This window comes from Cyprinus carpio, chromosome A7 (assembly GCF_018340385.1).
Source record: "Cyprinus carpio isolate SPL01 chromosome A7, ASM1834038v1, whole genome shotgun sequence".
Taxonomy (NCBI): Eukaryota; Metazoa; Chordata; class Actinopteri; order Cypriniformes; family Cyprinidae; genus Cyprinus; species Cyprinus carpio.
In genome coordinates, this window is record NC_056578.1 from 12,177,618 (window position 1) to 12,195,787 (window position 18,170).

The window sequence follows — 18,170 nt, forward strand, 5'->3', positions numbered from 1 at the left end:
AGAAAGAGAAAGGGATCTGATTTATAATTTTAACAAAACATTTTTTGTACTCATTATGGGGTAACAACCAATAGAGATTTTGCTAAGCTGTTAATATGGTCTATCATAAATTGTAAATTCCATTATGTAAATATATCTATGTGGCTATCCGTGAACAGGATGATACTATATACATATGACAGTGATGAATAAACATACAGGATTTGTCCCAAACAAGATGAGGAAGAACTTGGTGTTAAAAGGGTTGCGACTGCTGTCGATTTTGATTTTAAAAATTCCTTAAACTTATATGAAATTGTTTACTGTTTCATTATACATTTTGGCCACCCAAAAAGTTATGTCATCATAACAAATAACACAATGATTAAAATCTCAATAAAAACTCTGTAACATTCAAATTCAACAAATATTCCAGACTTTATAAATGCTTTAAACAGAGATATAACATCGCAACCATGTCTGTTCTCAAGTAATTTTGCACTTGTAAATGTCAAGTTCTGCCTACCCAAGAATAAAATAAATAAAAAAGATAAAAAAAGATAAGACATTCAACATTTGGCATATACTTTTCTCCACATCTAAAAACAACTGACTCAATAGCTCCAATAATTGAATGAGTCTTACAAACAAATAAAAATCTCTCTCTAAATTCACATTAATCATCAACATTTGGACTGGGATGAGAGAGTAGAGAGCAAAGATGATTTAGTCATGACATCTGAATAGCTATTAAAACAAAACCTCTGGCTCAGTGGTTCTCAAACATTTCAAACCAGACCACCCTTGTTCATATCAGACCATCTAAGTACCACCTAGTCACCAATGTTATAATATACCTTTTCTTTTCACATATCACCTGAAAGCACCACTGAGAGTCACTGATCTGGCTAATTCTCTAGCTGTATCCATAAAACCCAACAGAAATATTACTCAGATAATTTATGTACAAAATACGTATGCCTGGTGAGCTGCTTTTACCATTAAATCTGTCAATGGCTTCCTGTCGGAGAGCTCCAGTGATGCCTCCATCAATTCGCTCATATTTATAACCCTCATAATCCAGGAAATCCTCCAGCAAATCCAGCATCTTGGTCATCTGAGGGGGAAACAGAGTAAGTATGAATAAGATCGCCATATCTGATCAAATGAGACCATCCAAGTAACACCTAGCCTGTCATGAGCTCCACATTGCACTGTAATTATTAGAAACACAAAGGTGTTTCATTTGAAAATGGAGCAGAAATTATATGTGTGTATATATATATATATATATATATATATATATATATATATATATACACACACAGTGGGCACGGAAAGTATTCAGACCCCTTTTTTTTTCACTCTTTGTTATATTGCAGCCATTTGCTAAAATCATTTGTTCATTTTTTTTTCCTCATTAATGTACACACAGCACCCCATATTGACAGAAAAACACAGAATTGTTGACATTTTTGCAGATTTATTAAAAACAAAAACTGAAATATCACATGGTCCTAAGTATTCAGACCCTTTGCTGTGACACTCATATATTTAACTCAGGTGCTGTCCATTTCTTCTGATCATCCTTGAGATGGTTCTACAGTACACCTTCATTTGAGTCCCGCTGTGTTTGATTATACCGATTGGACTTGATTAGGAAAGCCACACACCTGTCTATATAAGACATTACCACTCACAGTGCATGTCAGAGCAAATGAGAATCATGAGATCAAAAGAACTGCCTGAAGAGCTCGGAAACAGAATTGTGGCAAGGCACAGATCTGGCCAAGGTTACAAAAAAATTTCTGCTGCACTTAAGGTTCCTAAGAGCGCAGTGGCCTCCATAATCCTTAAATGGAAGACGTTTGGGACAACCAGAACCCTTCCTAGAGCTGGCCGTCCAGCCAAACTGACCTCATGGCTGTATTAGATCAAAAGGGTGCTTCTACTAAATACTGAGCAAAGGATCTGAATACTTAGGACCATGTGATATTTCAGTTTTTCTTTTTTAATAAATCTGCAAAAATGTCAACAATTCTGTGTTTTTCTGTCAATATGGGGTGCTGTGTGTACATTAATGAGGAAAAAAAATTAACTTTGATTTTAGCAAATGGCTGCAATATAACAAAGAGTGAAAAATTAAAGGGGCTCTGAATACTTTCCGTACCCACTGTATACATATATATATATATATATATATATATATATATATATATATATATATATATATATATATATATATATATATAAAATAAACATTATTTAAAAACCTTTATAAGTTGTAATGTTTTCACGTGTCCGAATTTGTGCTTTGCACCACCTGGGGGCACTAAACAGCCACAATTTGGGAGTTCATGTAACACCAAATACAGTACAGCTTCTTATGTATAAAATACAGGCTGAGTGAAAGTATTTAGATGTGTGTCTGTACCTGAGAGAACACTAGCACTCGGTGGCCTTGCTCTTTCAGTTTTCTGAGCATTTTCTGCAGCAGCATGAGTTTCCCAGAAGCCTTAGTGAGACCTGAACCTTCATACGCTCCACTTGGTGTTTTGGGAGCTTCCTGTAACACAGCAAGACAGTCTATGATACACATGTGCACAACAAAAACCCCTGTCGAACACTAAACACAACTTATATATATTAATGTTAAACACATTAAGTATTATCTTAAACATTTCGACAGCATTCAAATAACATTTTCTGACAGCAGGTGGCAGTATTTCACACTACATAAATCAATTTCGCACCAATCGAAGATAGGACCAAGAAGAGTGAAAACTTTTGTTGCTGTGAGAGATACAGTGTGTATTCTTACGTCAGAAGCGACAGGGAAGAGGTAGGGGTGGTTGCAGCACTTTTTTAGATCCATCATAATGTTGAGCAGAGACACCTGGTTCCCTCCTCCCTTAGAATTCAGCGCCTCGAAATTACGCGTCAGAATGAACTTGTAGTATTTTCTGTTTATACACAGTGTGCACATAAAAACATATGAAAAAGACTAGCACGCATAGTAAGAAATTTATTTAAACAATCTTAAATTATCTTGATAATAAATACATGTCAACACATTTTGTTTATGAAATCAATGTTGTAGGACTTACTTCTGCATGGGGCTGAGCTCCACTCGGACGATCAGCTCAGTTTTGGCTGGCATGTTCTTAAACACATCAGCTTTCAGTCTCCGGAGCATGTGTGGGCCGAGCAGGTCGTGCAGTTTCTTAATCTGGTCCTCTTTAGAGATGTCCGCAAACTCCTCTAGAAAACCCTCTAGATTACTGAGGGACAGAAATAAAGCGATGCAGTACAATTATTTTGTGAATTAAAACATGTCTGTGTTAACATTTACACATACAGTGTCCTCAAAAAGTATCTGGACACTTCAGCCACACTAGAAATGCATTTTACTTTTTAGGCCACTTTTATGGTCTGTTTGAGAATATAAATGTGCTTTTGTGTGTATGGTCATACTTGAAGCGGTTGGGCGTCAGGAAGTTGAGCAAGTGGAAAAGTTCTTCCAGGTTGTTCTGGAGTGGAGTTCCTGTTAGCAGCAGCTTATGGTCTATCTTGTAGTCATTCAGTCTCCTGAAGAACTAACAAACCAAAACAACTGTCTTCAGTTTTCACTTAATTGGAAATATACAAGGTGCTTTCCTAACCAAGCCTAACCATGTCCCTTAAAGGGATACTCCACCCCAAAATGAAAATTTTGTCATTAATCACTTACCCCCATGTCGTTCCAAACCCCTAAAAGCTTTGTTCATCTTCGGAACACAATTTAAGATATTTTGGATGAAAACCCGGAGGCCTGTGACTGTCCCATAGACTGCCAAGTAAATAACAGTGTCAAGGTCCATAAAAGGTATGAAAGTCGTCATCAGAATACTCCATCTGCCATCAGACGTGCAATCTGGGTTATATGAAGCGACGGGAACACTTTTTGTAGGCGAAGAAAACAAAAATAAGACTTTATTCAATAATTCCTTTGTCAGCAGTCTCCTCTGTGTCTCTCCATATCACCGCATGCTGTGTATGCTCTTCTGTATCATCCGCGCAACAAGGATGCACTGTTTTCTTTCAAATCAAAGCAAAATACACTTAGAAGCAGCGCATCCTTGTGGCGCGGATGATACAGAAGAGCGTACGGTGATGAGACACAGAGGAGACTGTTGAAGTGTTCCTGTAATTTCTGTAAGTGTAGATTATTTTTAATATAGATCATCCTACCACATCTAGTGCATACACACTACCGTTCAAAATTTTGGGGTCAGTAAGATTAAAAAAAATACTTAATATCAGTTTTTAGCAAGAACTCAATTTGTATAAAGGTTTTCACAAATATAGTGAGTAGCACAACTGTTTTCAACATCGATAATAATACAAAATATTACTTAAGCAACAAATCAGCACATTAGAATGGTTTCTAAGGGATCATGTGACACTGTAGCCTGGAGTAATGGCTGCTGAAAATTTAGCTTTGTCATCAAAAACTATTATTAAATAAATTAAAATACAAAACAGTACAGCATTCAAATATGTGTGCTAAGACAATTATTTCAAATAACCCTAAACTTTACACTTTACACTATATAATGTTTCTTCAGTTACCTGCAGACACATTACATACAAAAAAGTCAAACTACAAAAAAAAAAACTCACCGTATTAGACACATTGATCTATATTTTTTCCCCTCTGTGACTTTCTTAACTTAGATAATGACTGAATGAAAATGTGTAATAGCCTTATTAGGATGGTTTAAAGTGCTGGTTTATTTCTGTCATCTTCAATCTACGGTGTTGCAAAGAATCCAAGAAGTAATTTCCTGTCCTGTATTAAATTAGAATGAATCATGCAAACACACAGACACACACACACTCAAACCAAACAAAATTTGTACAAAAAAAACAGGAAAACCCAACTAAATCAGTGTACCTTGGACTGGTTGTTTTTGAGGCGGTGGGCTTCATCCACTACAAGACAGGCCCAGTCAATGGACTTGAGAACATTCTGGTCTATGGTCACAAGCTCATAGGATGTCAACAACACATGAAACTTAATGGGAGCTTCTCTCTAGAGGGACAATGGGTAGAAAATGAAAACAATGGTTAGAGTAAAGTCATCCTTTCCCTCTTCTCTCATACTATGGCTCCTCTCCTTCTGCCATTTTTTATTTTCCTTCTCACATTGTCGATCTTTGCATTTCACCACCTTCCATCGCTCATCTCCTCTCCTTCTCACCTGTAATTTGAAGGCTTTCTTTCCTCCCTTCATGGCCGTGTCGTCAAAGGTGAACTCATTCTCACGGATGATGGCCCGGCTGTCCTTGTCTCCGGTGTAAGTGACAACGTAAAAGTCAGGAGCCCACATCTCAAACTCTCTCTCCCAGTTAATAATTGTGGACAGTGGTGCGCTCACCAGAAACGGACCTTTAGTGTGTCCCTGGAGAGAGAAATGACAGAGAGATATGGAAGGATGGACAGAGAGGAACACAATGGGAGAGAGGAATATAATGTGAAATTCAAAAGATTACTTGTCATTTAACATGCACTTTTGTAGCCTGACCCTAACAGACCTCTTTAAAGAGTGAGTAGAGGAAAACAATAGTCTGGATGGTCTTGCCCAAGCCCATTTCATCAGCCAGGATGGTGTCTGTTCCCTGAGCCCAGGAGAACCGCAGCCAGTTCAGCCCCTCCAGCTGATAGAGATGCAGTGTACCTCCTGTCTCTGTCACAAAGTCTGGCTGCTCCTCATACTTGATTGTCGGCTGAAGGAAGAAAGATGGGGAGAGAACTGGTGAAAAAAGACAGAGAGGAAGGTGGTCCTATATGCCTTAAAAGCTTGAATGCACTGTGGACTTTGCGCTGGAAAACAGATGTGACAAAAAAAATCTAACATCATAGGAGGTTAAAATAGATGGCAGAGGGCAGACAAAATGTAAGGAAAGAATAAAGGAATCTTTAAAATCCACAGTTTTGTGGGCTACTGACAGTTAGATAGACAGTTCAAGAAATCAAATATAGTCAGATAAATAATAATAAACAACATAAGAGTGGCTCTCAAACTGTGGTATGCTACACAAATCAATAGTTTTAATACAGGGGCACCCAATCCTGCTCCTAGAAGGCCAGCATTTAGCTCCAAAACACACCTGAACCAGCTAATCAAACTCTTTAGGTTTACTGGAAACTTTTTTACTTTTTTTTACTATTTCAAAATAATATCAACATTTTATTCCACTTGGAATTTTATATTTATTTTTTCTCAACCTCTTTATAATTTTAATATAGCTTCGCACAGGCACAGCACTGCATGCCACAACTGAAAAGAAAGCAGCAAACAACTGAAGTGATCAACAAAAAGTGACTTATTGTTAAGTTTGGCCTCAAATTATATACATTTTTATATATATATATATATATATATGTATGTATATATATATATATATATATATATATATATATATATATATATATATATATATATATATATATATATATATATATATATATATATATATATTGTTTTCATGAGTGCAAGTTTGAACTGAACTGAATTACTGTGCTACATTTTGATAGTGTAATTCTAAATATGATTGTTTTGCTGTATGTGTCTTTGTAAATGCTTCTTTTTGCCTGGGGCCAGGAACCTTTTTAATTGACAGGCCTCCCGTCCCCCATATGGTATAAGATATTTCTGGTATTGCTGCAGTAATTATGAAAAAAAAAACTGCTTGTTTTAAACTTTTTTTTTTTTAATAATTAACAGAAAATATAAGTACTGACATGTTAAATGTATCAATCACAATTCATTTTGTGATTCCAACTATGTTCGTCAATAAAAGCAATAGTTATTAGGGGGGGTGGTATATATATGATTTCAGTTCAAATTATGATTTAATGTGTTTTTTAGAATTTTAATTTAGTTAAATGATTAATAATCTATTAATTAATATTAATTTAATTTACTAAAATTAAAGTAATTTTGCCTCCAGGACAAGATGGAAAAAATCCTGGACCAGGCTGTAATTGTTTTACTTAACCACAATCTTACTTAGCCTTAAAAATATTATTCCAGAACCACTGGAATAAAAGGCAGGGGTGGCACTAACGTCATTAACAGGCGTGCTTGGAGCATCATCATTCTCCTCTCTCCTCCTCATCTTCCTTGGCTTCTCTGGGTCTTCCTTCATCACTTCCTCCCTGTGAGAAAAAAAACAAAACAAAACACTGCTTATTCCATTATCCAATATACACTGCTAGAAAACAAAGATTCTGTAAGAAATCAAACCCTCTTGACAGTTTTCTAAAACATCTATGTATAACTGTACCTGTGTCTCCAGTACGCCGCTTTGTGCGCACCAAACTCAGGGATGTCCAGCTCATCTCTCTCCCAGGTGCACTGGTCATAAGTCAGATCTCTCCATTTAACCAGGTAGTGGTAGTTGCCCTTTTTATCCACGCTGTGCACACATACACACACAAATACATAAAATGTAATATTCTGATAATACAAATTATTAATATATACAGTTTAATGTAGTAGATTAGAACAAAAAACACACACCTGTGATTGATTATTCTGTGCACCATCATCCACTCCGGCTTGATGCCATATCGGTAGTACTTCTCTTCCAGAATGGCATATTGAGGGTCTTTGGCCCGCCGCTTCTCACTCTTCCCAGAATCCTCCTCTCCCCCAGAGCCATAGTCCAGACTGGGTGGCTCATCCATGTCTGTTTTCCTCTGATAGTTCCGGAACATCACAGAGTGGAAGATCTCAAGCTGAGGAAGGACAGATATGGATAAGGGAAAAGTCTGCACATCCTTTAACAGTTATGTCTGTCTTACTGTCTTACTCTCGCACCTGTAGCTCTGTGATCCAGGTGCAGTGCCAGTAGGACTGTCCTGCTAGCTTTACAAAGAACTCTCTCTCTGGACGACCCTTCATAGGTGGAGGGAGCGGTGCATCAGGGGGTGCGTCTGGGGGTGGAGGGACAGGAACAGGGGGTGGTGGATCACCCCATCGCCAGTGCAGAATTTTTTGCACTCGCCCTTTGATTGGTGGACACTAAAAAACAGATGACAGAAGTTGCAGATCATATTAAATATTTCCACAAGACGATCGTGCATTAAGTTGCAAAGTATTAATTACAAATTAAAAGTCACAAGCTTATGTCTGTTTTCCTTAAGTGACCTAATAAATTACTTAGTCCACTCAAAACAATCACTAAAGACAAAACCAACCACAATGATTTTACACCAAACCAAAATCACCACAAGTAAACTCTACTCACTTACCTCAGCTGAGCTCATCTGAAATCAAACCTTCTATTTATATACTTTATACATTAATTTATCGTGTGTTTTAAGAAAACATAAAATGCTAGCTATATATACAGATGATTTTATTTCTGTGATGCAAAGCTGAATTTTCAGCAGCCATTATTATTCCAGTATTCAGTGTCAGACTTCATTCTAATATGCTGATTTGATATGCTCTTATTATTATATTGTTGAAAACAGTTGTGTTGCTTAATATTTCTCTGAAAACTGTGATACCTTTTTTATTATTCTTTGATAAATAGAAAGTCTGAAAAGAATAGTATTTATTAAAAATATTTTTTTAAACAATTAACGTAATTCTTTACTATGACTTTTGATGTATTTAATGTCCCTTGCTGAATAAAAGTATCTAAAGTAAAAATAAAAAAAATCTTGTTGACCCCAAAATATATATATATATATATATATATATATATATATATATATATATTATATATATGTATATATATTTTACCAGCTTATTTTTGTGTGTGTGTGTGTATATATATATATATATATATATATATATATATATATATATATATATATATATATATATATATATATATCTATATATATATATATATATATATATAAATATATATATATGGGTGTATATAAACACACACACACATATGCATATATACAGAATGATTTTTCAAATTTTAAATAAAAAACAATTTCTTTGCCTTGCTAAGGCTAATTTATCACTAGCATGTTATGTATTCTAAATACCCATAATAAAATAATATTTTCACCCATTTTTGCTTAATTAAACAACATTACAGCTTGACTAAAAATGACAATAAAAATATTCTGTTCATGATATTTACCTTGAATTTGCGTCTTTTCTTCACACATCACATGTCTCATATTTCATCTCAAGCATGCGCTCCATGGTCTCCATGGTAACCAAGTACGCTAACTTTTGAAAAAACTTTTTAAGGGCCAAAACTCTTTCTCGTGGTGACTCCACAAGTACAGGTCAGCCATGTCATAAGTCATTTATTTCACAATAAATATTGAAATGGTTTGTGTTTCTATTATCATAGTTTTAATTCTTAGTTTAAAATTGAATGTTGGGGTCTGAGACATGAGAAAAACAATAAACTGTGTAAATTTAGCATTTAAGACAGTTGAAAATTACAAAAATATTAATGATGGAGGTATTGTTTTCAAGACACTTTCAATAAAAAAAAGAAAGAAATGTCCATTAAGCCTTGTGACAAAAAATTGGCAGTACAGTGGTGGAGCATTACTCACAGTGCAGCGTGGACAGAGCCACTCTCCGTTGGGGATCTCGGGCATTGGGGGGTTCAGGCAGTGAATGTGATAGGATGACGGGCAGGAGTCACAGCACAGCAGCTCTCCTCCATCTTTACACACACGACAGAACTCCATGTGATCATCCTCCTCTTCCTCTCCACCCAGCCCTGCCTCAATATCCCGGACATCATCACACTCCTCTTCAAAGTCCTCAAAGTCTTCTTCCTTTGCTTCCCACTGGATCCCTTCTTTCTCCTGAAAAAAAAAACACATGCACTTTCATTACAATGAATCTAGGAAAGCTCAATCTGAAGATCTTAAACAGAGGAACAACAAACTGAAAAAACATTATGATTTATCTCACACTATATCCAAGCCATTATTTTTTATTTGATGTTTTGTAATGATTCTCATATAAAAACGTGGGAAAAGTATCAGATGATGTCTGTATTTCTGTAGGGTTGGGTGGATGTGACTCACACAGTGAGGGCAGCTCCACTTGCCCTCAGGGGCTTTCTCAAGCTCAGGCTCAAGACACACCAGGTGGTACGCTCGAGGACAGGTATCACACAGAATGATCTCTCCTCCCTGCTGACAAACCTCGCAGTAGTCCTGATGGTCAGTCTCATAGCCATCGCCATCCTCATCAGCCAGCACTGATAGAAAAACAGAGAGCGAGAGATTTTAACCCTCTGATGCATAATTTCAATGCATTCAAAAGATTTTAAAAGCTATATTTAATCATTAAAGGCACCGGTATACTTCACACAAAATCAAAGAACAAATTAGTGTGACATCATTTTGAACAAAATCAGGCAAACTTGCTAGAAAAATTTGGTAAACACCTTCAGACTATCATTGATTAGAGGTGATTATGCACCAGATTGGTGTGCTCTAGGGGCTCCGCCTTCTTTGACAATAAAATCTTCTCACATCCGTGAGTAAAAACATGATCACACAGGAGAGATGCCTTATAGTAGATATTGAAGTAGTAATTCGTATTGAAAGTGGCACTGACATTGTTTTTATGTTTGAATTCTGCAAAGCAGCTTGTTTTTAAAACAAAATATTATCTGAAGTGCTATATAAATAAACGACTTGACTTGACTAGAGCACCAAATTACAGAGCTGGTGCAAACATACATGGCGCTATGATCAGATGCTTTCTTAACATCTGTTTTCTCACCACTGTCATTTTTGTTGTTTTTTTTAGTTTGTTATTGAGAGGAAAGTGCGCAGCACATATTTACATACATATCAAAGCATCACTCTCAACAACATGGGCAGCATCAGCATTTTCACTAACAGTATAATGCTGCAAAGGTATTCAAACTTTTACCCCTAAGCAAAGAACTTCACCATGAGTATATAAAGGCCTTAAGGGTGTGCATCCAAACCACTATGACTGATTATCTTTGGTACTTACCCATAATTCTATGGTGATGAACCAAGAAACGTTAATTGCAATGAACAACTGTGAAAAACTGTGTATGATTATAGTCTTGTTTTCATGTCAAAAGGGTTTTTTGATTCTTGATTTAATTCATACATCCAATGGTTAAAAAACTTTATTTTTAAAGACAAATCCAATACAATGATAAGGAAAAGTAAATGTCTCACCCTTTTTCTTCTTCTTTGCTGGGCGACCTCTTTTGTTCTTCTTGACCCGTCCCGAGCTGTCAGAGCGGACTGAAGAACTGTGAACGCTAGAGTTTTCCTGCTCAGAATCATCCTCATCTACCTCCTCACTCTGCATTATAACCACACACATGATCAAACACAACCACTGCACCCAATACACATTTATGTGTACACATATTGCCCACAAACTCTCACCGAACTACTCTTCTTCCTCTTGTTACCAAGTGCTCCCAGTTTAATGCGCAGAGGAGCCATTTTCTTGGATTTTGGCTTCTTCTTATCTGAGACACGAGGACTCTTACTGCGTTTCTTGAAGCCAGGGCCTGTGGATAACCAATAAATAGGCAATGTTAAAATTAAACAGTATTTTGTCTAGATGCATTCAAAATAAAACACTAAGAACAAAAATAAATTGTTTAAAGTGCTTTTAGGTGAATTTAGGCATCAGAACATTATGAATATACATTCTGAGATTTGTATAAAATTAAATTTTAAAAACATTATTAAATCAGGGTTTTTAAATATTAACTTTAAATGAGTGCAAAAGCAGCCTTAATATAAAAATATGGGATAGGAGCATGCAGGGCTCAACTCTAATTATTTCTTTCTACTGGCCCGGTTGGGACTATGGCTCAAATTTTTACTTGCCCTGACAAAACAGTCACTGGCCCTCCCACAAAAAAGAAACTAATTAAATAATATAGTTACTGATTTTGTTGTTTTTGACCCATGTGACTTTGTGTTATAATAAATAAGCTTATTACACCCAAATTTACATACACTCAGGAATTTTAAAAGTGTTTTGAAGACAAGAATTCTGTACTTGGCTTTATCTGATTTCATAAAGTTCCGATTTCTGTTTTCGAACTGTATGCAAATGTGTGCATATTTAATTAGGCAGGGCCTCATTTGTATATTTAAACAACATTTCAATAAACATGTAATATAAAACAATTGTCTTAATGTGATTAATCAACTGGGGGAAAGCATGGTGCTATCTGTATTATATTTTTGATGCTGTGTGTTTATATAACAAAGCGAATTAACAAATCCTGTACTGAGTACTCCTGTACTCTGACCTCTTACCTTTGCCCTCTTTGGTCTTGGCCTTGCGAAGTGGTGGTGGCTGAGGTGGAGGTTCAGGGGAGGCTGTTGCTGCGGAGACCTGCTCAGCAACGGCTGCTGCGGCGGCAGCAGCAGCAGCAGCGATGGCTGCTGCCGAGCCTTTAAACGGATTATTGGAGCTGAACTCTCGCCATTTAGCCCCAAGAATTGTCATCATCTTGGACATGGGGATTTTGGGGTTCTTCTTAGCAATCATGGGTCTGCAGAGGATTATACGTTTAATACAGAAATGTTGCTGAAAAGGAACCACAATATATGAAACCCCTGGTGCAGGTCAGTACCTCATGAACTGGCTGAAGGCTTTGTAGTTGGTTAGTGTGCGGTAATCTTCTTCTGTGAAAGTGTGATCGACATCCTCCAATCCCCACTCCCTAGCCAGCTGGGCCGATGTTTTCATCTCTACCGGCTAGAAGAGAGGCTTCATCATTTGGCTGTCATGGTGAGGATGGGTAATAAATATCTGGAAACATCTGCGCCCTAGACTCTATTGCATGTTAACTGGATCAGTAATTATGTGTGTTGTACATTATCGTGGACGTGCAACAGCTAGAAACACCATGTCACCGTTTGTACTTGTCAATCTTTCATAATTTCTGGATGCAAGTGCGAGAAGAACCTCTGATGATGTGTTTGCATATGGGTTCAGGAATGTGTGAAGTTTTTGTCTGCAAACATATTATATCAAGGAAAATATCTTTCATATACAGTACTAACACCAGTTCTGCAGATAACAGCAATTCATCTTTTTATACACTGTAAATACTAACATCTATCTTAAGTTTATTAAGGGAATAGTTCAGCCAAAAAAGAAAATTCTGTCATCATTTAATCATTTAATTTTCTCTCTTCTGTTGAACTTGTGAAAATGTGAGTAAGCAAACAGCTGTTGGTGTCCACTGACTTACACAGTAGAAAAAAATACTATGTTAGTCAATGTGGACCAGAAACTGGTTGGTTACCCACATTCTTTAAAATATATTATTTTATGTTCAGCAGAAAAAAAGAAATCATACAGGTTTGAAACAACTTTAGGGTGATTAAATGATAACAGGGTTTTGATTTTTGGGTGAACTATCCCTAATATTCTTCTGTTCTTACTAGTTCTAATCTTGATACTGTTTCTATGTAATCCCTAAAGTTGCCCTTAAAAAAATAGTTAATTAATTAATTAAAAACAATCCTAATCAAACATTACTTTAAATATTACAATTTGGAATCATAATCTCTAATTCAAATGTTCGTTGTTTGGTTTATTTAACTTATTTGGTTTAAAATCCATTAAATCATAAGTTTTAAAAATTCTAAATGATCAAAATTGAGACAGTAGGGAACACCCACTGGCCCTCGCACTTAAAGATTTTAATTATGGATGCTTTGTCAAATCAAGGGAATTTAGCATGGGTCTGAACTCTCGTTTTGCTGTAGCTGGTACTCGTGTTTTGTAAGAAGTCAGAGTTAAGGTGATTAGTTTTCCTCTTGTGAACTTACACCCTATTGAATTTAAGCAGGTTGTCTCCATACAAATATAAATATTTTAAATAATGACATAATAATTGATACTTTAATCATAGATCTGAGTTAATGCAAGTTAATTCACTAAAGGAATTGTTCACCTAAAAATGAAAACTTGCTGAAATTTTACTAACCCTCAGTTGTAGATGAGTTTGTTTCTTCTTTCCTGAGTTTATTTTTTCACTAGACAAAAGCAATATTATTGATAAAGGATATTGTATCAATGTTTATAATTTAAAAAATAAATAATGATGAACTTGTTTATTACAAACTGATTTTCTCCTCACAAGATGTTAATTGATGGACCGGAGTCAAGTCGATTATATGTGGATTATTGTGATGTTTGTTTGGGTTCGATTGATGTCAGTGTTCGGTACATTTAAAATGCTTGAATGTGTAAATTGGCAAGATTTAGGGTGCTTTCACATCAGCACTTTTGGTGCGCACCTGGTTCGACTGATGTCAGCATTCGGTACGTTTGGATGATGTGAATGCCATCTTCCAAACTCAGATGCACACCTGCGAACTGCTTTCCATGGTTCGGACCAAAATAAAATAAAATGAACACAGTCCAGCGGGGGCAAGAGGGAGGGGGGAGCAATCAAAGTCGGGTTCGGACCAGGCAATCAAACCAAGTGTGAAAGCACCCTTAGAAACACATGCAAATGATCAACTACGATCCGTTTCACCACATTAAGCTAGTGAACAATGTGATTCAAGGAAGTGAATTTATTTCACTATTCAAGAAAGGGCAGTGAAGCACTTTGGTAGCCCGACTGGAAAACACAATAGCCCAGGGATGTCGCCCTGAAGCACACAACCTGGATCAGCAAACTTTTTTTTTTTTTTACATTACCTTATTTTTATATTTGTATAGTTGTATTTTATATTTAATCTGTATTTTATGTTCTACTGTTAGTGTTATCTGTATGCACCAAGGGTCTGAGAGTAACGCAATTTCAATTCTCTGTATGTGTGTGCTGTACATGTGGAAGAACTGACAATAAAGCAGACTTGACTTGACTTGATGGGCACTACTGTAGCATGCAACTCTGCAGGCAGAGCAAGAAAACGCTTAGAAAGTGCTAAAGGATAACCTTTGTGGTCTCTTCGTGTGTACTGTCTTCATCCTCTTTTTTCTTTTTCTTGGTTTTCTTCTCTTTTTTGTCCTTGTGTTTCTTCTTCTTTTTCTTCTCTCCTCCATAATCGCTGGCAGCACTGTCAGAGTTCATGGCATAGTCTGGCTCTGAGTCTCTCTCTAAGTCACTGTCCTGCAAAAGACAGAGAAAGTACAATCAAGTTTAAGAACAAATAATTAGAGCTGTCGCTATCATGCATTATTTAAAATAATAATAATTAACTATAAAAATAATGTAATAATAAATAAGGGCAATTATCTTTATAATTATCTCCATTCAAGGGGCTCTTTTCAGAAAATATTGATATTTATGACTAATTGCAATTAAATTTGTAATTTGATTAATAGTCAATTGACGGTTTCCAAATTACTATTAAATAAGAGTTTAATGAAAAAGATGCATTTGAACATTAAGATAGAAAACACATCAACGACATACTATTTTTTTGCGCTTGCGTGCTTTGGCCATCTTCCCCTCCTTGTCCTTGTCTTTCTTTTTCGTCTCTTTCTTTTTCTTAGGGCCTCGTTTCTTTTTCCCCAGGCTGTCCCTGTCCAATGTCTCACCAATGTCATCGCCATCATCTAAGTGAGAGAGATGCAGGGAAATGAGGGAACATGGGAGGACTGATGAAATGAAAGTGGCCATAATTCTTCACAAACCCTCTGAGGTATCCTTCGAATCATTTCCCACTTCAATTACTGAACAACACGAGCAGTGCAGGGACTGAGACTGTCACACAGGAAATATAAGCCATTCCACTTCTGACTTGAACTAAGCTGTAGGACTTAATGAATTAATCTCACAAACATGATTATCTACATGACCTAATTACGACTCTCCGAAAGCTATTTATGGAGTGAATTTTAAGACGGTGATAAATATTGTATGCAGCACTCCATAACATGAGTATTTCAGGTCACTGTGTGAATAGAAGAAAGTAAAATATATAAGGAATACTTAAATGAATAAGTAACCCAATTTTATTTCATAAAATGTTGAAAAAAAAAATTCTTTAATCGTGCAAGCAATCAAAATCTGCTGTCAGGTCACCTAAAAACATGCTAAAAATGGTTTATATTATATGTTCCAAATAAGGTGCCTGTGTTATGACAAGTTTGACATGCTTCCATAAAAGGCGCTTTGACACAGACATCATCTTTCAGAGAGCCAAAGTGGAGTTAAACAGCTCTAGTAATGTGACTATTTACAGCAGCCATCTAAAATCGTTCAGATGAAACCAAACCAATTTGGTCTTTCATTTAAAGCAAACAGTCCTATGTAGAAGTCCGTTTAAATTCAAAAGTGAATTTGGTCATAATATTACCAAGTCCAGAATATGTTTTAATATGACTACATCAACCTGACTACATCAGTTTACACCAAAGAAAGACTTTTTAAAGACAGATAAGATAGAAAGAAATCCTCACGGTTACAAGTACATCTTATAACTTTCTACACTGTTTCATTCATCCTGAAACAGCTTGTTTTTATGAATGCAGATATATCCGCATGTCATGTCTGATAACTCAGAACTATCGCCACTGCGCTGAGATAAATGAGTTCGATTGTGTCTTTGTTGCCGGGGCGCGCGGGCAGAGCCTTTTTCCAGCGCGCTGCAGCCAGGGGCGGCAGTAGCACGCACTCGGGGCTCGGTGACTGAGAGGCCGCGAACCCAGCTGATGCTCCCCTCGTCGTGAACTCTTGCACCTGGGGAGCAGACCACCAGATGAACCGCAGCTGAAGGTCGCGGGGGCGAGACAGGACGCGCGTGCTAATTGATTCACGCGCGCTGTGGGAATGCGCGAGACAGCGGTTACGCACTAAAAGCGAGGCCCCAAATATGACCACAAACATCAGCACAGTTGCATAGTGACTGGTATTAAAAGTTAGAGTTAAGTCAATTAGTTTTTTTTTTTTTATTATTAATATTAATTTCTCAATAATATGACAGAGCATCAGCTTAAGAAACATGTTTATAACTAAGCTTTGCGCACTCTAAGATGCCATTTCATGCTGTGTGGCACATTAATCGACTGAATAGTAGAAACTTTGGAATCATCACTATCTGTTGATGTCATGCCATAGATATGCATAATAATTTAGCGCTTAATTGACATGCCCGAGGGCTGGTGACAGTGTACAAATTGGCATTTTGGAAAGTGAAAGCATCGCAGCGCAGATCTCTGCCCTGTACTGACAGTGGGTCGGGTCAAGTTTATTTACATTGTCACAATCAAAGCGGTAGTCCTGACGCTCACGCCTCTTTCCGACCCGCATTTAGATCAATGCGTTGTCATATTCTTCTTTATCTGCTTAAGTGCTAAGTCTGTAACCTTCAGGGCAAACAAAAACGACATGGTGGCGGCTTAATGATCCATTGTCGGATCACAGCTGGAGATGAAAAAGCACCATCATATGACAGACCTGATGAATGACACAGACGGGACAGAGAGAGGGGATCGGTCAACTTTAGCCAAACTCTATGCAACTCTTTGCTGAAATGCACACGGATAAATGAAGCGTACATAACGCCTAACCGCTTTAGGGGAGCCAGCATGAAGTATGCAGTAGCGCAGCTGTCGCTATCGCAGTTTTAGGACCATTCGCAGTTGTTTCGATGTGTTTTTGTGCCCCACGCGCGCTCCCGCGTGTGCCGCGGACTGTACGGTACCTGGCGCGGCTCTTGCTGCAGTTTCTGTAGGCGCCGCCGGTGAGTTTATGTCGCTTGCGTTCTCGTCCAGGTCTCCGTCGTCTTCTTCTTCATCAAAATCTCCTCCCTCGGAATTAACCGCCGTGCCCTCATCTTCCTCACAAGAACGGAGAAGAGAGGACATTATATTCCCGTCGGTGACCCCGTTCCGCGAGATGCAAAAGTGTATTCCTTCCGAATTATGATATTTATTTAATATTCAAATCGACACACAAAAAGTGGGGGGCGTTTTGGAATATTGTACACTACAAGGCAGAGAAACAAAGATGGCCGCCCTTATATTTATTTTTTAACAACCCCCCCTCCCCACCCCCCAATAAGAAAAATCCCCTTACATAAAAATGGCTGACTATATTATTTCAGAACGCCCCCCTCCTCCTCCTCCTTCTACTTTTTTTCTCTCTCTCTCTCTCTCTCTCCAGTCTCCCCTCCCTCCTTAAAAAGAATAACATTGTTACTGGAGAGGGGAATAT

General features: G+C 37.1%; 1 protein-coding gene across 1 annotated transcript in view; it reads right to left on the reverse strand.

Moving 5' to 3' along the window:
* LOC109066016 (chromodomain-helicase-DNA-binding protein 3-like) overlaps positions 1-18,002 on the reverse strand; it is a 47,374-nt gene extending 29,372 nt beyond the window's left edge. Inside the window, exons 1-21 of the mRNA XM_042759706.1 lie at positions 17,659-18,002; positions 15,426-15,568; positions 14,946-15,119; positions 12,618-12,742; positions 12,298-12,536; positions 11,407-11,534; positions 11,191-11,320; positions 10,051-10,226; positions 9,568-9,825; positions 7,847-8,050; positions 7,547-7,764; positions 7,311-7,442; positions 7,092-7,182; positions 5,556-5,747; positions 5,222-5,422; positions 4,916-5,053; positions 3,454-3,575; positions 3,087-3,260; positions 2,801-2,942; positions 2,414-2,545; positions 979-1,096 (exon numbers count right to left, since the gene is read on the reverse strand). Of these exons, the coding sequence (XP_042615640.1) occupies positions 979-1,096; positions 2,414-2,545; positions 2,801-2,942; positions 3,087-3,260; positions 3,454-3,575; positions 4,916-5,053; positions 5,222-5,422; positions 5,556-5,747; positions 7,092-7,182; positions 7,311-7,442; positions 7,547-7,764; positions 7,847-8,050; positions 9,568-9,825; positions 10,051-10,226; positions 11,191-11,320; positions 11,407-11,534; positions 12,298-12,536; positions 12,618-12,742; positions 14,946-15,119; positions 15,426-15,568; positions 17,659-17,821 (3,400 nt within the window). The 5' untranslated portion in view covers positions 17,822-18,002. The remainder of the gene's footprint in view (positions 1-978; positions 1,097-2,413; positions 2,546-2,800; positions 2,943-3,086; positions 3,261-3,453; positions 3,576-4,915; positions 5,054-5,221; positions 5,423-5,555; positions 5,748-7,091; positions 7,183-7,310; positions 7,443-7,546; positions 7,765-7,846; positions 8,051-9,567; positions 9,826-10,050; positions 10,227-11,190; positions 11,321-11,406; positions 11,535-12,297; positions 12,537-12,617; positions 12,743-14,945; positions 15,120-15,425; positions 15,569-17,658) is intronic.
* Between the last annotated feature and the right edge of the window lie 168 nt (positions 18,003-18,170).